The 24,232-nt window shown below is 30.8% G+C and overlaps 3 protein-coding genes across 3 annotated transcripts; all 3 read right to left on the bottom strand.

The window, feature by feature from the left end:
- Positions 1-8,828: 8,828 nt before the first annotated feature.
- LOC104648492 (uncharacterized) lies at positions 8,829-11,683 on the bottom strand. The gene is made up of 3 exons (XM_069287447.1): positions 9,613-11,683; positions 9,409-9,528; positions 8,829-9,335 (listed from the first exon to the last, which is right to left on the bottom strand). The coding sequence occupies exons 1-3, from the start codon at positions 9,829-9,831 to the stop codon at positions 8,829-8,831; spliced, it is 846 nt and encodes a 281-aa protein (XP_069143548.1). The 5' UTR covers positions 9,832-11,683.
- Positions 11,684-11,692: 9 nt separating this feature from the next.
- LOC112941880 (uncharacterized) lies at positions 11,693-14,674 on the bottom strand. Its single transcript, XM_026032220.2, has 2 exons — positions 11,973-14,674; positions 11,693-11,896 (listed from the first exon to the last, which is right to left on the bottom strand). The coding sequence occupies exon 1, from the start codon at positions 14,601-14,603 to the stop codon at positions 13,299-13,301; it is 1,305 nt and encodes a 434-aa protein (XP_025888005.2). The 5' UTR covers positions 14,604-14,674; the 3' UTR covers positions 11,693-11,896; positions 11,973-13,298.
- Positions 14,675-19,617: 4,943 nt separating this feature from the next.
- On the bottom strand, positions 19,618-22,617 carry LOC101257981 (zinc transporter 5-like). Its single transcript, XM_004243601.5, has 3 exons — positions 21,806-22,617; positions 20,834-20,983; positions 19,618-20,110 (listed from the first exon to the last, which is right to left on the bottom strand). The coding sequence occupies exons 1-3, from the start codon at positions 22,376-22,378 to the stop codon at positions 19,805-19,807; spliced, it is 1,029 nt and encodes a 342-aa protein (XP_004243649.1). The 5' UTR covers positions 22,379-22,617; the 3' UTR covers positions 19,618-19,804.
- Between the last annotated feature and the right edge of the window lie 1,615 nt (positions 22,618-24,232).

The following is a 24,232-nucleotide window of genomic DNA, read 5'->3' on the forward strand; positions in this document are numbered from 1 at the left end:
GGGCATAGTTATCCGTTGGCGCCAGTTAAGGGTGATGTTTATGTATTATGCCTAATATTTTCACATACATACACATACATTCAATGTTTACTTTGAAAATTTACGCATAAAGGAAAATGCAACTTCGTTTTGAATGCAAAAAAGAGTAAATTTTAGGTTTAGCAAAGATAAACATTATATTTATATGTTTTAGCTATAGTTTGCATAATTTCACTCTATAGCAAACACAATGTTCACTATGGAGCATCAGATTGTATAAATCGCTGGCAAGAGCATCATATTTGTATAAATCTTTAGCAAGCCTCTCATTTGTATAAAAGTACAACAATTATATATTGATATCGGTTAGATAATTGTGTATATATAACTATTATGTATATGTATCAATGACTGTGTTTGTATATCAACATAAAATATGAACTTAAATACAATTGAATCAAAATAAAACATTTGTATGTCCAAACCTCTCTCTTTCGATTTATATAACAACACAAATTATACATTGTAATTTGTATAATCTGTGTTTGCATTGAGTAAGAGAGAAAGGCAAAAGAGAACTGAACAGGGGAAGATTTGTATTTATATAATTATAAGTGTATATGACAAAAATATATGTATTTGTATATACAGTTTTCTCTCGCTTCATACAAACACAAACGCAATTTATACATTTGTGTTTGTATAAAGTGAGAGAGGCCGGGGAGAGACTGGTGAGCGAGAAATGAAAAGTGGCAAGCGAGAAATCTAGGAAGAGAGGCGAATGACAGCTATTTGTTGTGGATTATAATTAAATCAAATTATAGTTATAGCATTTAATTTGAAATTGTTATTTCTACAATTTTTCCTAAAAAAATGGAGCTATAAATTGCAAAAATTGGCTCTAAAAGTGCTAATTACAAAATTATAAATGTTAGGCTTAGCAAACATAAAAAATTATATTTGTATATTATAACTATAGTTTGTATAATTGCGCTCCGTAGCAAATATAAGGTTTGCTATGGAACATCAGATTTGTATAAATCGCTAACAGTCTCTCGTTTGTATGAATTGTTGGCAGCCTCTCAAGTCAATTTTATTTGTTATTATATCTGCATAAAATTTAAATTTGTATACAATTGAATCAAAATAAAACATTTGTATATCTACATCTCTCTCTTTCTCTTGCTTTATATAACACAAACTATACATTGTACTTTGTATAATCTGTGTTTGTATAAAGCGAGAAAGAGAAAGGCAAAAAAAAACTAGGCAGGGAAAAATCTGTATTTGTATAATTATAAGTCTATCGGACAAAAATATATATATTTGTATATACAGTTTTCTTTCGCTTTATACAAACACAAACGCATTTTATACATTTGTGGTTGTATCAAGTGAAAGAGGCTAAGGAGAGACTGACCGCGAGAAATTGAGAATAACAAGCGAAAAATTCAGGGAGAGAGACGAATGCAATTATTTACTAGGGGTTACAACTAAATTAAATTATGATTATTGTATTTAATTTAAATTAATAGGTTGTTATTTATACAATTTTCTCTAAGAAAATTTCCTGCAATAGCCCACAATACCTTTGCGGTCCAAAGTGATTTGGGTTATTCGGCACAAATGCCCCACAAATAGGGAGGTCCCTCCAATATTCCCCCTTAAAATCGATGTTCTTTAATTTTTACTCTTCAAAGTTTTAAACAAAAATATATAGTTGAAAATGTCCTCAACAATGGAAAGAATTAAAATTCACAAGTTTGAGTTAAAGTTATGGGTCAGGCATAAGTTCGATGACTAAGTTATACCCCACGATATAGGTTCAGTGACAAATTATACACCAAAATTTTTAATAATATATCATGGGCACAACTTATGCACAAGGCGTAAGTGCAGTGACACAAGTTATATGTGAAGACAAAAGAAATTAAGCTTACTACACAAGCTATGCCCGCAGATATAAGTTGAGTAACACAAGTTATGTCTCAAGATAAAAGTTACTCTATTTAAAAGTCTTGCGTGCAAATAAGATATTATAAAACTTATGTCCCTAGGAAAACATTCTCTAAAGAATTTTGTCATGCAAATTATAAGGTTACTTTTAACTCACAATTTCATTAAATGAGTAGTACTAAGGGCAAAAATTAAAGTTTGAGAATTTAAACAAAAAAAAAAATATCATCCCCAAAATAGAATCAATTTTATTAGAGGTGTCAAAAACAATGATGTGTAGTTGAATCAATTGGTGTTTGATTGGAGAACTACAAGACAATTGTTTACTCCTGTATAACCAACATGACATAAAGCTTTGGAATTTGACCACACAAAGAGAGGCGTTAGAATGAAATTCAACACAAATAGTGTTGACAAAGAAGCAGCTACTACAACTAAAAAATCTGATCCTATCAAGATATGTATATTGTTATAAACAATTTGTATTATAGTGAATGTCTAATTATGTGAAGTCCTTGTAGGATATGGTTAGAAATCCTACTTGGGGACCAAGTAAGGTTTTCTCTATAAATAAAGGGTTTTCCTTCATTGTAAATAAGATTTGTGAAAGATCTATGAATCCTTAATATACTTCAAGAGAAATAAGAAGTCTTTTCTATTGTCCCTACTTTCTTCTTCTTCTAAGTTTATATAGTTTCATAACACGTTATCAGCACGATTGTTCTATTTTTAAATAATTATGAAGAAGACGGGAAAAGTGCAAAAGAGATATTGCATAAGTTATGCAATAAGATTCTTATATCTTCAAGGTATGATTTATCTTTATGTTATAATTATTTATGTGACAGATCTGGAGGTACCATCTAAAGTAAGTATTTAAAGAGACTTGTTGACTTTTTATACATTTAATTTTAATCGATTGTGAAGAGAATTTCTTAATTTATTTTAATAATTGAATAAGCACAATTTAGTGAAAGGTATGTTTTCAACCTTTATATGAGGTATGTGATCTTAAACTATATTTATTAACTACTAATGTGGATTATAAGAATTCAATAATCTCAATTTTGTGTGTATTATAATGTACGATCATATTAATGGTCATCAAAAGTGGTAAAATTACAATTATTTTGAAGGCTTGAGGTTGAGCCTCATTGTGAGTAAGACGATAGATTTAAGTTTTAACACATCAAAAGAATAAGACGGTGGATTTATGTCTAATTGCACAAAGAGGGTAAGACATTGGGTTAAAGTCCTGATGCACCTTGATGATAAGATATTGGGTTCAAGACCCGTCGATTTATGACCTAAGACACTATTATATGGATAAGACATTGAATTTGTGTCTTAATGCACCATATTGATGATATAATAATGACTAAAGAAAAACTAATGTGTTTTAGATGAAGAGTTATGAAATTTACTAAATTTACTTTATTACAAAAGTGAATGTGGTATTAGTGCATAATATGTTTGAAAGAAGAGAACTGATTGAATAATGCACATAAATATGGAATGAGGTACTAAAGCTATCATAATTTGATAAGCTCACATGTTTGTGTTCCATTCATGAAGAATGAGAATTTCTGATAAATGCTAAAATATGGATACATTCTCTAAAGGGAATGATGTGTAAGCCACCATGCTAGGCATGTGAAAGATTGCGACCTTGATCAATGATGTGGTATCACCAAGAATGTCTCTAAGAAGACATGTATTATACAAAAGTTTCATACTTTATCTTCAAGCTTGTATTGGACAAAAATTAGTGCAATTGAGGCACATTATATGATAAATAAAAAGTTCATTAATTCCAATACTTTCTTAGTTTGACACGATTGTCTGGGACATCGTTAGTCTATAATGTTTAGAAGAATTATGGAAAATTAAAATGAACATCCATGGAAGAAACTAAAATTTTTTTTAAATGGTGAATTTTCTTGTACTACTTGTTAGCAAGGCAAGTTAATTGTGAGACCATCATAAACGAAAGTTGAGATTGAATTCTCTGCGTTCTAGGAACGTATACAGATATTTGTGGACCTAGTCATCCACTTAGTGGATTGTTTAGATATTTAATAGTCCAAATAAAAGTTTCTTCTATATGATCTAATGTGTGCCTATTATTATCTCACAACTTGATGTTTTCAAAAATGTTGGCACAAATAATATGTTGCATGCACAATTTTCTTCAGATTAGTTCATTCAATGATGGGATCACGACTCACCTAAAGGGTAAAGTAATTGAGAAAAAATAAATCTTAAAATTACTCTTGGAGTAATAAAATTAAAATTTACTCATGTAATAATAAATTAGAAATTTACTAAAGCAGAAGGCACATGTCGTAGTAAACTTGGAGTTTACGAGTACTAATAATTATATTAGTTGGCGTGAATAATTTGGTCATCCCAAAGATATGCATACTGAGTAATGGACATAGATTGAAAAACTAGAAGATCCTTCAAGAATTCTTTTGTTGTTTGTTCTCATGACAAGTTCATTGGATCAACTAATGTTGAGCTTAAATCTCTTAATTCTGAAAAGTATAAAAGGTGAATATGGTCCCGTTTACCTATCATGTGACATGATAAAAAGATGTATTTATAAGATAATCACATGTGCGTTTGTTGTCAACCTGTAGTTTGATATTCACAAAATTGTTTGTGCAAAAATAATTGAGTTAAGAGCACAATTTCAGATATGTAATCAAGACAATTTATCTTGATGATATTGATAAATACTCAAGATGTTGTGACATTAAATGTCAGAGACGGTGAAATCATTGCTTGTAAAAATAAAGCTCCATGTGTTGATCTGAAATATGATTGCGCATACAAAAGTAATTGTATGCATCAAACCAATAAATTATGATCAGATTTTCTTTCAATCGATTTATGGTCAAGGACCAAATATTTTTCATCTGATTATTTTGATATATGGAATATAATCAATGAATATAAAATAATGCACAAAGATAGATTCTCCAAAAGATTGAGATATATGTTAGTTGTCTAACATAAGGGGAAGGCTAGAAGCAACACAAGAGTTGTAAATACATATATTGAATGTCCCTTGAGGATAAAGTCTATGACATGCATAAAGCATGATAGACTAATCAATTCTAAATAAAATAATCCTTGAAAAAGGGAGAGGATCAAAGAATCAAAATGATCATAATAAGGATACAATATGCTCTTGGACAGCCTACGACATAACACTTTATGAAACTTCATGAGAGGGGTAGCTACCCAAAAATAATGAAGTGATGAGATCTCAATAAGTTTTGTCGTATTGTGAATCGATACAAAATGGTATATCGTTGACGATATCTTTGATACAATAGCGCAAAATATTGTAAAAGAATAATGAGGATATGAATTCTATATTTATTAAAGCATCTTGGTAAGCGTGAATCTTATTTGACTTGCAATCTAAGTACTAGAAGATGTCATACATCTAATATTGAATGTTGTTACTTGACAAAATTGATATGAAAATATCCAACGATTCAAAATTTAAAGCATATACAAGTTTTTGGAAAACTTGTTTATCATCCTCATAAGGATTAAATAGATTCAAAATGCATAGAGCATATACAAGTATTATTATACAAGTTAATGACTAGAATTGAAACTCTTGGCAATAGATTATTTGCTTAAAGAAGTTGAAGTAACGAACTTGCAGAAATCTTTGACCCTGAATAAAAGATTCATAAAAGTAGATAGAAGAAAACGTATTTCATCAAGGTTTTTCTACACTCATGAGCTCCCAAGAATGGTGATATCAACATGCAAGAGGTCTGTTCAAGTAATATTATTATTGATTTATTCACCAAGTTTCTACCAACTACAACTTTCAAGAAGATGGTGTACAAGCTTGGAAAACGAAGATTCTAGTCTCTAAATTGATGTTCTCATAAGGGGGAGTTAATACGCGGTGTACTCTTTTTCCCTCATAAGATTTTGTCCCACTTGATTTTCCTTGTAAGGTTTTTAATGAGGCATCCATAATGCGTATTGTTAGATATGTTTACTCTTTTTCCTTCACTAGATTTTTTTCCACTGGGTTTTATCTAGTAAGGTTTTAACGAGGCACATAATCTATCGACGTTCAAGGGGGAGTGTTATAAACAATTTGTATTATAGTGAATGTCTAATTATGTGAAGTCCTAGTAGGATATAGTTAGAAATCCTACTTGGGGACCAAGTAAGGTTTTTCTCTATAAATAAAGGATTTTCCTTTATTGTAAATAAGATTTGTGAAAGATGTATGAATCCTGAATATACTTCAAGAGAAATAAGAAGTCTTTTCTCTTCTCCCTACTTTTTTCTTCTTCTAAGTTTATATAATTTCATAACAATATTGAATTTTTTCTGTTGTAATAGTTAGTTTCTTTGTATGATTTCGAAATAAAATTTTAACTACTCTCTTAATTTATTAAGGGTACTTGTAAATTTTAAATTGCTTGAGTTTGAAGAAAATTCGATAAAATAAAAGATAAAAGTGGAATAATAATGTCCCTATAAATAAACATTTTTTTCTTTCTAAATGAAACAGAAAGTAATTCCTTTAAATTAGATTGTCAATCATGTCACGCTTCATTTTAATATTACCAATAAGGGTTGTGGTGGAATGGTAATAGTAGTACTCATTCATCCTTAACCAAGAGGTTTCGGGTTTGAGCCTCCTTACGTATAGAGTCGCTTTTCTAGAGAGCTCTTTACATCCCAATATGGAATTTCCTAGCGTGAATTCGAATTTAGTCGGGCTTCAATATAAATACCGTACATCGAGTGGGAAAAAAATATCCGACGAAAAAATGTTAAAATTTTTTATTTAAGTCAACGATTTTAAGTCATAACTATCGTCTAACAAGCCAGTGTAAACTTTTGTGGCTTATCTGTTACTCTCTCTGTTGAAAGGTAGGTGGTGTGTTTATAATTTTTAGCTAAGTTTGTTTGGCTCATTTTAGTTGTAAACTCCTTGTTTTAGTCAATTATAGTTGCTTAAACAATTCTTACCTTAGGTGGGCAATGATTCTAGAGTTAAAGTTGACTTAATGCAAGGGGATCTTTGACTTCTCCGGCAATGCCTTACAGACCTGTTTTGTTCTGATTTTTTAATCATATTTGACTTTTTTGTCCTTTAAAAGAAATTTGAAGTAGTATTATCATAGAACTCTATCAATCGAAGACCATCCTTCTTATTAGGGTCGTTCATGGGTATGGTTAACAATCAAATCAATTGTAATCGATTAAAAAATTTAATATTTGATTTAGTATGGTTATGTTTGATTTTAAAATTTTAAAAATCGATACTATTTGGTTTGATTTTGATTTTACTAAAAAACAACCATAAAAATAACCAAACGGATCCGATAAATTAGATATATAAATTTTATAATTATTTATATATTATTAATAAATAAATTTAAAATGTTTTGTTAAATTTCAATTAGCTCAAGTCTTTAACTTTAATATTTTCTCAAGCCCAACACTTCAGCCCAGGTATAACAATATCAAATCTAAGTCCATCAAAATTTATTTTAGTCTTTACCTACTGTACTTCACATAAAATAGTCTCACTTTCTCTTAAATGAATCACTTGGTTCATGTAATGATAACTCTAATATTGCTCAATTGCTTGATTGAACCGACTTAGCTTTTCCGTAGATTGTTTATGTACTTGGTGTTTGTGTCTATCGAGATACATACGTCCTCAAAAAAATTATTTCTTTCAAACCGAATAAACCAGAGATATCAAATCAAACCGACAATAACCAAACCGATGGTTATTTTTTTGGTTTGGTTTGATTTTAGATATTTAAAAAACCCGACTAGATTGACTTGCACTACTAAAAAACGGCCAAAAAGAGACCTAGAAAAGAGACCTCACGAGGTCTCTTTTCGGAAAAAAGAGACCTAAAAAGAGACCGCAACGCTAGGTCAGTAAAATGCAGGTCACTTTTTTACAGACACCTCATGAGGTCGCCAAACGGAGACCTCACGAGGTCACCAACAAATAATCTGATTTTTTACAAAAAAGAGACCTCACGAGGTTACTATTGTATTATTTAATTTAATTTTATATTTTTTATATATAGACCTCATGAGGTCACAATTTTATAATATTATTTAATTTTATATTTTAATTAAGAGACCTCATTAGGTCGCTAAGATATTATTTAATTTAATTTTATATTATTTTAAAGTAGAGACCTCATGAGGTCTCTTCTCTGCATTTATATTTGGAGACCTCACGAGGTCTCCATTATGATATTTACGGAAAATATAATGCAGAAAAGAGACCTCATGAGGTCTCTTTTCTGCATTTATAAAATGTTAATTAGAGACCCGATGAGGTCTCCATTTTGAAATAGCTGAAAAAATTAATACAAAAGGGAGACCTCATGAGGTCTCTCTTCTGCATTTATAAAATAGAAAATGATAAATAGAGACCTCATGAGGTCTCTAATGTGAAATATCTGAAAAAATTAATGCAAAAAAGAGACCTCATGAGGTCTCTATTATGAAATATCTGGAAAATTAATGCAAAATAGAGACCTCATTAGGTCTCTTTTTCTGGAAAAAAAACTGGCAGAAAATTATTATTTCTGTGGCTTCTCATCACCTGTCATTTTAATTCAGTAACCAAATCAAACTCAAAGAGCTTCAAAAACTCAATTGAAGCAATACATTTACTAAATATTCTCTTATCAACTCAATTGCAACTCACTTCAACATAATTATATATTAAACAAAAACCATGATATCCATAAGTTATATAATACATTCCAACGTTATCATGTATTCACAAAACAAATAATTCACATCACAAAATTATAAAGTTAACAAAATAATCCATAAGTTAGATATCACAAGTCTAAAATTCACTAATGTGGTAGTGTGTTTGCCACATAATCATCACTTTCTTCATCACTACTCTCATGGGTCATATTTCTTTGTTGACCATACATTGGATATTGAGTAGGTTGAGATTGAGGAGGTCGAGGAGGGAAAGTGACATCACCAGAACAAGGGGGAATCCCTCCTGAGGCAAGTAATGCATCGAATTGAGCCTTAAGACCCGCAAACTGTAATTCCAACCGCCTTTCCCTAGCCCGTGATTCTTCGGCTTGGCTAGATAGCTCAACAATCTTTTTCTCCATAGCCAAATTTTTCTTCATTGATTCATCATGATTTGAACTATTTAGGCCTTCAAACTCAGAAGAAAATTCACGAAAGGTTTTATGCGGCATTCCATATGCATACCCATATCTACTCGGCCCACAAGTCAAGTCTAACCAAACTCTCTCATCCTGTTCTTGAGTAAGTGGCATACCTCGATTTTCTTCAGGCAGAGTTTGTTGTAAATCCTCCAAAGCTTGAAGATATCGATTCTAAATTGAATGTTATCATATGAGAATATAAATTTAGAAAATAAGTAATTATTTTTTAAAATTAGAGGCTTACATAGGTCACTTCAGCTCGCGGTTCAACCCACACGTCTGGATCTTCAGGATTTTTCTTCTTTCTAATGTGTGTTGCCTTAAATGCCTCAGCTTGAGTTATCGGTCTTCCTAGTTCCTTTTCCTACATAAAATAATAAACTTATAATCAAGAGTAATTAAATATTAATACATAAAATATATAAACACAAAGAAAAATGATACACACCAATTTCCTCCTCACACTTCCTTGACTTTGAGCCCCACTTGTGTGTAGAGAACCACCCTTAGTAGATGATCTTGCCTTTTTACCGATCTCACTCATCTGCTTAAATCTTGGATCATATTTCCAATGCACGAGTAATTTTGCCCAATCCTCCGATAGAACCCAGCTAGGTTTGCTATTATCTCTACGAGCTTTATTAAACAAACTAGCAAGAGTATGCATAGCTTTCTTGTGAAAGTTTGCACAAATTTTGGCCTCATGTTCCGGACGCCAAGCACATTTTTTCTACAATCAAAGCGTAAATTATTTTATTTGATAAGTATTAATGAAGACAAGTATTTTAATAGTGTTAAACAAATAAATTCGAATATACCCTGAACTCCAAAAATATTTGTCTCTTGAGATTGCTAGGGAACTTGCCCCATGTAGGATAAGCATCTCTATAGAGTTCTTTGATTGTCTGAGAAATGATCCCCACAGCATCATCTGGATTGAAACTATAATACAAAGTTTTAACATTTACAAGTTAAAACAAATAGAATTAAATCATATAATAATAAACATACCATATTTTTAAAAAAAACTTACGTGTAGCCTTCAGGCTCAATGACAAGTCTATTATGCATGTCCCTCATGCCAACTTGTGTATTGTCATGACCAGGTGTATCTGACTGATTTGTGGTAGGAGTGTTAGGCTCAGAACTATTACCTTGAATGCGAAGACTCGACATCATAAGTTGTGAAGCAGATGATGATGATGGTTGTGAGTCTGCAGGGTTGTGAGTATTAGTGCGAGAGACACTAGACGTTGGTCGATTATCCTCTTGAGGCAAAACACTGTATCCCTGTGGGGTAGCATTCCCTGATGTGGTCATCATCAAAGGTACCTGAGGGGGCGGCTGAGTATATTCCAGTGGTGGATGCATATAGGTCGAAGGAGGAATAATACGTGGAGGCACGGTCCGCCTAGAATAGCTATGTGGCTGAGTGTCTTTTGGTGGGAGAGATGTTGTGTTGTCTGATCTTCTATGTATACCTGTTTGTTGTATACTAACCATACCTTCTTTCTTTTTTTTCTTTTTGGGGCCATTATCAATATCTTTATTCTTACATTTACCTGTCATCTAATTAGTAACAAAAACATTAAAGTCAAAGGTTGTTAAATATTAAAGATATGAGAGACAAACATCATCCAGTAGCTTATCTAGCAGTTCATCACTTTTTAAAATAAAATAAAGCCACAACCACAAGTACAAAATAATATCGAAAACAACATCCAACAAAAGGCACACGAGTACATATGAAGTTGAAGTTATTGAAATTAAAACAAAAGGCACACAAGGTAATTAATATAGAGATACATTGGTAATTACTAATCCTCCTCGTCCTCATCCTCATCCTCATCCTCATTCTCATCCTCATCCTCATCCTCGTCCTCGTCCTCATATTCATCTTCATCCTCATCATCATACTCAAACTCATCCTCATGAATTGTTGCATTTGCCCCTTCATTTGTTATTTCTTCCATATCAACCTCTTCTAATATGTGTTCAGGATGCTCTAAATCATTTTCTAATTCAATATCGACGGTGTGGTGAAAATTAATGAATCATCATTTTGGTATGCAACATCCAACACGTTTTCAACTTCCACACGGCCCATGGGTTTGGTTTTAATAACCACCCACCAATCAGCTTTATCTGGACGCAAGGGATAAGGAACATAGTACACTTGCTTAACATTTTGTGCAATAATAAAAGGATCATAAGCTTCATATTCCCTTGTGTGCTTTACTTCAATGATATTATATTGTTTGATTTCTCTCGTACCTCTTTTGGGGTTGGATCAAACCACTTGCATCTAAATAATATAATTTTTTTTGTAGGCCAACCGGAATACTCCATTTCCAAAACCTCCTTGAGTACCCCATAATAATCAACTCCATCTAGATTTCCATCACCACCTTTTACCCAAACTCCACTATTGTTAGTTTTTTTATATTTGGAGTATTCTTCAGTAGTGAATTTAAAACCATTAACAACATACTTATTCATTGAATAAGTCTTGATGGGTCCCCAAGAAAATTTCCTTCAAAAATTGGTCAAATTGACCATTTTTTGTGTCATAAATCTATAAATATTTAAAAAGTAAGAAATTAGCATCAATTAAATATAAATTTATTTAATAATAATAGTATTATGAAAATATTATAAGGCTTACGTAATCTTGAAACCACTTTGAGAAATTCTCAAATACTCTTTCATTGCCATATAAATGCACAAAGTAACTGTCAAACAAGATGGATATTGAGTTAATTGTTTTGTCTTGTAATTACATATTTTAGTGAGAACCCAGAAACTTACTCAACAAATGGTTTAACTTGTGGGCAATTCAATAAGACATGTGTAGATGCAGACTGCAACTCAATGGCACTAAGATTCCTCCTTGTGCGTTTTTTTGAACCTTTGCCTGGTTGATTGAAGATTGATAGTGGCTTCATAGTTTCACCACCATCGTCATGGCAATTGGGTCTATTTTGAAAGCATGACACACTTCTTTTAAAGTAATAAGAACCAAAATTAGTTATCTCCCTGCCAAGATGGAATTGAACCATTGAGCCTTCAACTCTATGATTTTGTTTCATGCCACGTTTAGACTTTCCAATAGTCCTACATTATACATTGTTATCATTGATTTAAACAACATATTAATATAAAAATATTAATAGTTAAATATTTACCTTTCAAAAGGATACATCCATCTATATTGAACCGGACCTCCAAGGCGTGCTTCATGCACTATATGTACAGGAAGATGCTCCATCACATCGAAAAATCCAGGTGGAAGAATCTTCTCCAATTTATTCGTAATTACAGGAATATTCTGATCCATCTGAACTAGGTTGTCTTCCCTTAACGTATTAGAACACAAGTCCTTGAAGAACAAACTGATTTCAGTCATAGGTTTCCAAATTCTATCAGGCAAGCCACTAAATGCAACGGGGAGTAATGTTTCCATAAAGACATGACAATCATGACTTTTCATACAATGTAATTTTCCATGCTCCATATCAACACATTTTCCTAAATTTGAAGCATGTCCAGCAGGCATCTTAAGTTGCTCGACCCATTCACAAATTTTACGCTTTTGATCCCTTGTAAATGAATAACTAGCCTTAGGCTTGAAGAACTTGTTGTTCTGTTTCTCTTGCAACCATAACTCTTTTCGCCTGCAATATTCAGGTAATTCCATTCTAGCTTTAACACTATCTTTTGTCTTGCCAGTGACATCCATTACTGTGTTAAATAAATTATCAAAGTAATTTTTTTCAATATGCATGACATCAAGATTATGTCGAAGAAGATTGTCCTTCCAATACGGTAACTCCCAGAATATGTTTTGTTTTGTCCAGTTATGTGCAACACCATATCCATCAAATTTATAGGGTTGTTCTTTTGCGACCTTTGGAAAGTTTTGAACCCTCTCCCAAACTTGTTCTCCAGTTAAGATTGGAGGAGGATAACCTTGTTCAACAGAATTCTTTCTGAATGCATTTTTCATACTCCTAAACTCATGATCCATTGGCAAGAACTGTCGATGACAGTCAAACCAAGAATTTTTACGACCATGTTTCAAAGTGAATGATTTAGTATTTTCCATACAATAAGGACAAGCTAACTTTTCCGCTGTCATCCACCCTGACAACATTCCATACGCTGGAAAATCATTAATAGTCCAATTAAGACAGCCCGCAAATTAAAATTCTGCTTAAGAGACACATCAAATGTTTCAACCCCTTGAACCCACAATTGTTTCAACTCATCAATCAAAGGTTGCAAGTATACATCAATCAATACTTTTGGATTCCGAGGGCCAGGAATGACACAATTGAGAAATATATATGGACTGGTCATACACATCTCGGGTGGAAGATTATATGGTGTTACAAATACAGGCCAACAAGAATATGGTGCAGCAGAAACAGAATGTGGCGTGAATCCATCTGAACATAAACCCAATCTAATGTTACGTGGTTCAGCTGCAAATAGTGGATATGTTCTATCAAAATGCTTCCAAGCCTCTCCATCGGATGGATGACACATAACTCCAGGTGGTCTTCTATGTTCACGGTGCCATCTCATATGAGGAGCAGATCTATTAGACGCATACAACCTCTTTAACCTTGGTATAAGAGGTAAGTAATGCATTGCCTTAATAGGAACTTTCTTCCCACTAGCTGTCTGTTTATAACGACATTTTTCACAAAACTTACACGATTCTAGATCAATATCATCCTTATAGTATAACATGCAACCATTTTCACAACAATGAATTATCATCGATGACATTCCTAACTTTGATACCAACCTCTTTGCCTTATAGAAATTATCAGGTATCTCTAGATTTGGGTCAACTAAATCATAAATAAGGTCAATCACAGAGTCCATTGCCCCTTGAGGAACACTCCAATCTGATTTGATACTTAATAATCTAACCGCAATAGACAACTGTGAGTGTGGACTCCCCTCATATAAAGGCCGACTAGCAGATTCCAATTGTTCAAAGAAAATTTTACATTCAACATTAGGAGCTTCTTCACCTTGATTAGCAAAATCAAAATCAGAATGCACACCAAAAGCATCTTGAACCATGTCATCAATTCTATAATTTTGTGCATTAGAATTCACATTGCTACTACTTTCACCAGGAACATAATGTTGGAATACATCAAAGTTATTATCAATTTCTCCATGACTAGTCCACACAGTGTATTCTTTTTTAAACCCATTTCGATAGATATGAAGCTCAACAGCATCTGGTTTTTCATAATTTAAACATTGACATTTATTACAAGGACACTTAATCATACCACTACGTTGAAAAGGATCTAATGTCTTTGCATACTCCACAAAACCAACGACACCTTCTACAAATTCAGGTCTTAGCCCCATTAGACCAAAATTAGTCATATTATACATCCAACTACGATCCATCTACATAAGAATCATAAATTAAATTTGTCAAGCACTAACACAATAGTTACAAATTTAACTTATTAACCAACTTAACAAATTTCTAAGTCTAATTAGTCTAGTTTTAAATAAATTCTAATACTATAGTAACAAGTTTAACTTATTAACTAACTTAACAAATTTCTAAGTTTAATTAGTTTAGTTTAACTTAATACTAACACGATAGTTACAAACTTAAAGCTAAGTGTCAACACTAGATGGACACAAATTGATTTTCAAAAGAAAATCAATTTTGTCATCAATAGGATTAACTAGTGTTGGTACTTATGCTTAACAAATAATTATATCTAAAATTTAAAGCTAAGTGTCAACACTAGATGGACACAAATTGATTTTCAAAAGAAAATCAATTTTGTCATCAATAGGATCAACTAGTGTTGGTACTTATGCTTAACAAATAATTATATCTAAAATTTAAAGCTAATTATTATATCAGTATTCAAAGCTGCAAGAATGTATAGAATGGATTCAGAAACAATCAACACATCAGTAAATGGAGAGATGGACTATTCAGATTTAAGAGCAAAGTTACTTCAAAATAAGGACAAACCAGCTATTATAAATGTCACAATTGGTATATACGTATACTCCAACCTCTTATCATTTTTCATTTTTTCTTTTATGTGATCAAATCAGTCATCTTAAGTCTTTTCCATTGATGGTTCTTTTAACTATAGGAACTACGTTCAAAGGAGCTATTGATGATGTTGATGTTATTCTTGAAACACTCAAAGAATGTGGCTATTCACAAGATCGATTTTACATCCACTGTGATGCAGCACTATGTGGTCTTATGACCCCTTTTGTAAACAATGTGAGTTTCAATTGCTTCTTACTTCTAATTACAATATCTTTAGTAATTCTCAAAGCGACGATCTAATTATTCTTTTTAATTTTGAACAGATGATTAGTTTCAAGAATCCAATTGGAAGTGTCACAATTTCTGGTCACAAGTTCTTAGGATGCCCAATGTCTTGTGGTGTCCAAATAATAAGAAAAAGTCCTAATTCACGTGAAACCATAAGTAGTTGTACTATGCGAAGATATTTACCTGGAGATGGAGGCGTTGTGCTGCTGCTGAGGCGCTGCAACTGGCGGCGGCTGGCGAGCTGGTGGCGCGAGACCTGGCGGCGGAGCGAGAAGGTCGACAGAGAGCGAGGGTCGACAGAGATAGCGAGGGTCGACAGAGATAGCAATGCGAGAGGGTCGACAGAGAGAGAGAAAGAGAGAGGCGGTCGACGATCGACGACGAGAAAGAGAGAGGCGGTCGACGATCGACGACGAGAGAGAGAGGCGCGCCGTCGACGAGGTCAGTGAGAAAGAGAGAGAGGCGCGCAGTCGTGTAAAAAAATTAAGAGAGGGAAGAAAGAGTTATTTTAATTTTGGCTAGGTTTTTGGTTTTGTCTAAGAGACCTCATGAGGTCTCCAATTTTATGAGAATTAGATTAAAAATTAAAATTTTTTAAATAAGTTAGGTAAAAAAAAAAATTATTCATTAAATTGACCTCACGAGGTCTCTTCTACATTAAAAAAAAATTAAAAGATATTAATTTAAATAGCGACCTCATGAGGTCTCTTATTATTGACCTATTTTTGAGGTCTCCATTTTTAGGTCTCTTTTTGGTCTTTTTTTAGTAGTGTTGTTTTGATTTTAATCAATAACCGATCCAAACCAAACAACGAACACCCCTACTTTTCATATAAAAAATCAGTGGCAGAGCTAGCTACAACCTAGTAAGGGTGGTCAGCTGATATCCTTTGTCAAAAAATTATATGGTCTATATAAATAAAATGGTGTATATTATCTAGATATTTAATAAATTGAACGCCCTTATAAACAACACAGATTGGTTGCTTGCAGTAAGCATGCTATGTTTTAGCTTCTTTTTTTAATAAAATATTTTTACCATGCTAATTTAGGTCTTTGAGGTCGGTTGTTCGATCCTCATTAGTTGTGTTTTTAACACAATAGAGTATTTCTTTTTAAAAAACAAAGTAGCCGCCTCGTTATCTTCTTTATGTTTCTAGCATTAAATTTAGATTAACTTAATAATTAATCTTAAATTTTGATTAATCTAATAATTAACCTTAAATTTTGATTAACCTAATACTTAAGATTTTATTGTTTTCTTTATATTTTTGATCTTTTTTAAGTGAATTATTAGGTATATAACACACTCTCAAGAAATTATTTTTAAAGATAAAATTAAAAATTATCATCCACTATTATATTTTTTTTATTATTTATAAATCAACTTTTTTAGAAATGTAAAATAGTTAAGATGTTATTAAAAGAAAAGGTAAATACGGAAGAAAAAAAAGTTTCAACAATTCTCTTGAATTTTGAAGCAGACAGTTATTTGGGTCATGAAAAAACTCTCTAACAATTCACTTAATATGAACTAAAGGGAGTATATTCAACTAGTAGCTAAAGTTGTTTTTGTTGACCTTCCTTCATTAGTTTTGATTTATACCATTCTTAGTTTATTTTATGTTTCATATAAAAAGAAGTTTCCGTATGATTTAGTTATTTAATGATATGTAATTTAATTTTGAAATTTGGGTGCATCCACTTATCAGTAAAGAAATATATTTTGTGTGCTCACTCTGCTAAAATAATCTATTGTCTCTTTTAAAATTTGAATAACTTTAGTGAAATTTTTGGCTCTATCACTGCTACAAATACAAGATCGTCCATTTTAGAGTCTTGTTTAGGGGGGAGATTATTCTCCCAGTAGTTTTTATGTTTTCAATATTATATTAGTTTTATTATATGTAGGTTATCGTTTGGTCAAATTATATTAGTAATATATTTTGGTATACTTTTACTTAATTTTTAATAACGTCATGATTCTTTCGAATCCAACATATTTTGCTTCTTTTATTTTAAAGGCAAACTACATAAATTTACTAGTTTAGTTCTTAATTATTTAGATTTTCGATAGTTTCAAATATTACTTCTTCTAACATATTTCATCTTGAATCAGCGAGATATATGTATATGCTAAATTTAAATTGAGACGCATATTTTATTTATTGAAATTAATTGATTGTAACGGATTTCCTTAATTAGAGGAGTTATTGAGGATTTTCAAAATACATGGACAATTTCTTAAAATTTAAATTAATTAAATCCCTTAATATAAGGCGAACAACCAAGGATTATATATGTGTTTAATTAATTTCATTTTATTATATTATTAATAAAAGACAAAAACGTGTATATCTTGGTTATGTAATTTGATTAGTTTCATTTTACTATTGTTAAATATTAAATTTATTAATTTGATGTATGTATTTCCAATATATAATGTATTCGACCAACTAAACACTTAGATACATGAGTGTCATACAAATATATTCATATGTATCATAGAAGTATCACGTATTAATCTCATGTATCTATTGGTATGATCTAACGTTAATTTCATGTATCTATTTATATGATATCATATTATTTCATGTATCTTTTATATATATAATTTGATGTATCAAGTATCAATTTCATATTTTATATCCAAAAACATGTATATCAGATAAATATGAAAATAGTTAGATACATTGTGATAAGGGAAAATGTACAAGTACCCCCTCAACCTATACCCAAAACTCTAGATACACACTTATACTATACTAAGGTCCTAATACCCCCTGAACTTATTTTATAAGTGATTTTCTACCCCTTTTCGGTCTACGTGGCACTAGCTTGAAAAAAAAATCACCCAGCATTGGGCACAAGATAGTGCCACGTAGGCAGAAAAGGGGTAGAAAATTATTAATAAAAGCTCAGGGGGTAATAGGACCTTAGTATAGTATAAGTGTGTCTCTGAGATTTCGGACATAGGTTGAGAGGGTACTTGTGTATTATCTCTTGTGGTAACACAACAAATATATATGATAGTATTAAGATACAAGAGAGAAGATCATATATATATGACAAGACTCAAATATATGACAAGCAAATTGTGTCAAATACATGCGTAAATTTTCAATAATACGTATATCTCCAATTTATCATTAGATAAATCCACAAATAGCAAGATACACTAATAAAAACAGATAAATATAATCAGATACATTAATAATGTGTCAAATACATGCATAAATCTCCGTTTATTAAAACTTTTCGATCATGTTCCTGGCTAGTTAAAGCATCTCACTACAGTAGTGTTTGCTTCACCTTTTGATTCATCGGTGTTGCTAACGGTGCCTAGATTTGGCTGGAGAAGTGATGTGAAGTTTCTTGGTTGATCTATAGTATACAAGGTATTCAATTGATACTGTCATCAATGTCGAATCTGATAAATTTAGTGAGCTAGAAATCTCTGCTTACAACAATATCCATTGTCTCTGAGTGTGACAGACATCTCCCCTTGCAAGAAAAAATGGTGGATTTTTAGGGAATTAGTTTGAGAGTGAGAAAATCAAAGGTTAAGAATTTGATGTGTGTATTGACAAGTTGTAGAACATCCATTTCAATTGAGTGTTTTTCTTAGTAAATTTTGACTCTTCGAGGGAAGAGAAAGAGGAAAGTTTTCAGCTCTACTCTAACTCATTTTCTTTGAGAGAATTTTAATTAAAACAGTAATTTGGAGTTTAAATGTATAGATAAGTAATTAATCGTAGTTTTAAGGGATATGAATATTGATTGTATCTTCAATAATATATGGTATAAAATATAAAAGTGATAATATATGTAATTATTTAAAACTAAAGGTAAGTTAGTATATATGGTAGTGATGTATGTCTAACAAAGTAGTTATCCTTTATTTAACTTATTTTAATCTTCACGCCTCTTCTGAATTTCATGTTCATCGTAAAAAAAAATGACACACTTGATTTTATTTAAAAATATAAGATTCAAAAGTCTTCTTTTTTTTTCTTAAATTTTGTGTCAAGTCAAAATCAATAAAATTGAAACGGAAGACAATTTCAAGGTTGATTTCAATCAACATGGTCCAAAACATAGTAGGCACACTAGAAAGCAGAATCTTTCATATAAACAAAACAAGTGAAAGTAAGTTAAGGGTGCACTATTATGTAGCTTAAATAAAGATTTACAATCGTGTGTATATATGTATATATTGTATAGAACCAATAGCCAAGAGTAGACGCAAAAAAGTGAAATTTTTTTATAATACTAGCTCCTATATTGGTAACAATTAAGCCCATATGGCTAACATAGACATGAGTCCAGCACCAAGAAGAAGTGAGAAATTGGCCCCTAATTGAAGCTTTCCATTGCTTTGCATTCTTGGATGCATAAAATCGGCAGCTAAAAAATCAACGAGTGCCATATAAATTAAAATGCCAGCTGATGCCGAATTAAATACTCCTTCCACAATAAGAGCCGTTGGACTGTTCTCATCGTAAACATTTGTTATTCCTAGTCCGATTCCTATTCCAATTGGAGTTGTGAGCGAGAATAATAACGTCATTATTGCGATTGTCCGACTCTTCAATTTTGCCTGCCAAAACATCCAAACTAAACTTTAAGTGTCTAAATGAATTTATAAGAAAAATGGATTTTTTTTTAGATCTGTCATGTGTATAAATGAAGATTATAAAACTAGAAAAAATAAATTATAAGTGACCTACAAAATTAATCATCGATCGATACATTTAATTAGTTAATGTACCGACACCTAAACTTTTGGAGTAATAACGTAGCCATTATATTGTTCTTCATTGACTTGACGTAGCATGCTTTTTCTGACTTTGGATGGCAAGTATTTTTGTAACTATGCATTTGGACAAAAACTCACAACACTTCACGTTCAAGACTTTGTCAAAATTTAGAAAAGAAACAAGCAGCGAGTACGTAGCCTTTCTATTCACATAAATGCAATGGACCCAAAACAATACTCATCACACCCCACATTTATATGAAACGATTTTTAGATGTATACATATAGATAATCAAATTTGTACTTTTGCCGTTCCTTTTTAGCTGTTTACTTTAGAAATTATATACATATTAAGATAACAATACTAACATAGTGAAGTTACAATCTTAACCTTATTAATTATAAATTTTGAAAATTTTGAAGAAGTCTAGGTATAATAGGAAAAGAAAATTATCCTTTCTTGATTTATCATTATAAACAAGTATATAGAGACAACTACAAGAAAAAATATGAACGAATAAATAAAGACGGAGGGAATATAAAATTAAATAAATAAACTATTACCTGAGCTATGCATCCACCAAGTCCCAAGCCTTCGAAAAATTGATGAAAAGTCAAAGCAGCAACTAGAGGCTTTATGTTTTTTGGAGTTTCAGAAGCACCCAAAGCTATTCCAATAATCACAGAGTGCACTATTATCCCAAGTTCCAAAACCTGCAAGCCCCACCATAAATTTTATGTTAGTATTATTCACACACTAAAAAATAATTATACTCTCTGTTTATTTTTATTTTAACGTATAAAAATAGATAATTATTTATTATTTCATTTAAAATATTAATAAAGTTATTTATTAATATCATCAATTAATATGAATATTATGTTAAAATACTCGTATCAATCATTATTTTCTAAAATTCCGGTAAAATTTAAAATAAAAAACGAGGAATACAATAGTGTGTGGTAGCGATTCTTTCTTTGAAAATATAAATGTGTTCAAGAATCAATGATAGCATTTGACTTCAATTAATATAAAATATCTCAGATCTTTCAGTATAAAACAAAGATATAATTCTTTAGTACTTCTTTCGTTAGATAAAACTTTAATATAAAATATCTCAGATCTTTGAATAAATATAAAAAATTTAATTCTTTAATATAGTGTTTATATTAGGTAAAACTTTATTTTATTTAAATAAATCAACATAAAAATAAAAGAATATCATTCATTATTACTATTTTTTAAAAAGAAAAAAGATGTACTTTCCTTTTACTGAATCTGACACATATTAAGTGCAGAATCAATTCTCATATTACCTCTCTCCCTTCCACGATCTTTACAGTGTAATCACAGCCAATATTAATAGCGTGAAGAATATACACATATTTACTTAATCTACACAAAAGAAATTCGTCTGAATCGAACTTTACTCCGCACGGAGTAGTGTACAAAATAATCATAAAGATTATTAATTCGTGATTTAATAGATAGATAATAACTCAATACTCTCCCGAATTACTTATCAAATAATTTACCTGAGAAATAACACGGTAACGGAGGAGTTCAGACTTGGAATCAACCATCATTGATCCTGAACCATGAGAGTGAGGATGAACCACTCCTCCTTCATCTCCAGACTGAGCCACCGCCACTCCATTTTCCAAATTTTTCTTACTATAATACGAATTTGCATAAGTATCCACCATCAGAGTCGCCAATGCAGAAACCATTGCAATAAATCCACTAAATGGGAAATCTCCCCATGGATGTTTTGCCAAACATGGCGATGTCAAACTTCCATATGCATCAGGAAGCACATGTATAAACCCCGTTGATAAAATCACACCAGCCGCAAAAGCTTTAATTATAAAGAACAAATTCCTCTCTGGGCTTAAAGCGGGAATCGCCTTGCCCAGAACAGGAATAATCACACCAATGGAACTCGCTACCAAAATAGAAGCGAGTGCTGCCATTTTGTACTTGAGTGCTTCTTTTTTGTTTCTGTATTCATCCTCGGGATCACAAGTACAATCCCCTAAATCCCCTAATACTATCGCGGGAAGAACCAATAGAATGTACCAGAATATCGTTTTTTTAAACTGTGCCATTAATAATAATAAATATTGGTGTAGAAAGCTAAAAGGGGCTTTTTATGTGATCCCAATGATAGTTTTGAGTGTTTTATGGAGTACTATTGATACATATGAAGTATTAAAAAAAAGAGAAAAATAATGAGAGGAAACCAAGAAAGACTTGGACAACTTACTAATATTTTTTTTTACTTATTATATAGCAAATGTGAATAAGCAAGCAGCACTCCGATTCACATTTCAAAGGAGGCCCACTTTTCTATTAATTTGCAGTGTCTCATTGTATTGCTTGTACACATTACGTAGAAAGAACTTGGGGTCACTCAAACGGGGCCCACTTCTCTATTAATTTGCATTTTTATTGCTTATACACATATTACATAGAAAAAAGCATTCGGCCACTTGAATATTTGTAATTTTAAATTTTAAATTTTAAATTTATATAACTGTTTTGTTTACGTTAATTGACATACAATTATATATTTTAAAAAATAATTTAAAATAAGTAATTAATGTTGAGAATAAAATAGGAAAAGAAAAATTCAAAAACCTGATATGCTAACTATGTGATTTTAAATAAACATTAATTATTAAGATTTAATTATTTATGTATTACTTATTTTTGTGTTAATTATTTCATATTCTGCTTTACATGAAAATAATATATAAATTTTTAGTGTTATATACACGTTTCTAAATTTAAATATTCAAAAAAGTCATACTAAATAGGTAGCAAATATTCCTATGATTTAAATTTAAACTTTTGATTTAGCTGTCCAAATTATATCATCTTTTATTATTATTAAGTAAGAAATACATTTGCTTATCATTTCTCAATCTTTTTATTCATAAATTTCTTTTGATTTTTAATTTTAATATTTTAGTAGAAAAAATAAATATTATTGTATTTTCAAAATTTTCACAATTAAAAATTAAAAATTTTCAAATAATAATTGAGCCCGTGCGAAGCACGGCTTCTCTTTTTCTAGTATATATAGAAAATACAAAGTCATACAGCTTTTAAAAGAAATAAACTATTACTTCCAATATCGCCCAAAAGTAGGACTATTTGGAGGTTTTTTTTTCTTTAACTAAATTAATTAATTGGATTCGATAGATATATATGTTGACTTGTACATACATAAATTATATTTTTTTACAAAATAATTATACTCATATTAATATCTAAAATTTAGTATTTTTGATCCCCGGGAGAAAGTTCATAAAAAGTATCAAAGAATCGTAGAGTTATTCATGTAAATTAGGACAAAAAAATATTAAAAACTACAATAGTCATTCACAAAAATTAAAATATATAAAAGAATATCATAAATTAGGATAAAAAGAGTATTTATAAAGAGTATGCACATACTTGGTTATTCTGGATTCGCAGGAGTAAATATCTCAAAGATCACTAAATTTTAAAAATTTATTTAGTAAAATTATTAAATTTTATTTTATATTAATAAAATCATTCAACTTAAATTTTTATATCAATAAAATCATTCAACTAAACTATCATAATTATAATAATTAAAATAATAAATAAATATCTTAAAATTTATTATTTCACCTTTATTGAATAAAATAATAAAAGATAAAAACAACAATATTTTCAGCAGCCTCCTTTCTGTCTTTCGTTATTTCTTATTGCTTCTTCTTCATCGTCATCATGAAATCTGAAACTGGTAGATTTTTTATATTATTTCTTGTATTAATAACATCCCATGAGTATACTGAAAGATTTGACACATTCGATAGACTAATTTGGAGAAAACAAAATAATTTTGATACATTCAACCTTTATAACAGTGTTACAATGCTGAGTATTTTTCTAAAAATTTCTATAGGAAAGTATTTTTTTCAGGCACT

This window comes from Solanum lycopersicum, chromosome 7 (genome assembly GCF_036512215.1).
Source record: "Solanum lycopersicum chromosome 7, SLM_r2.1".
In the NCBI taxonomy this organism is placed as follows: Eukaryota; Viridiplantae; Streptophyta; class Magnoliopsida; order Solanales; family Solanaceae; genus Solanum; species Solanum lycopersicum.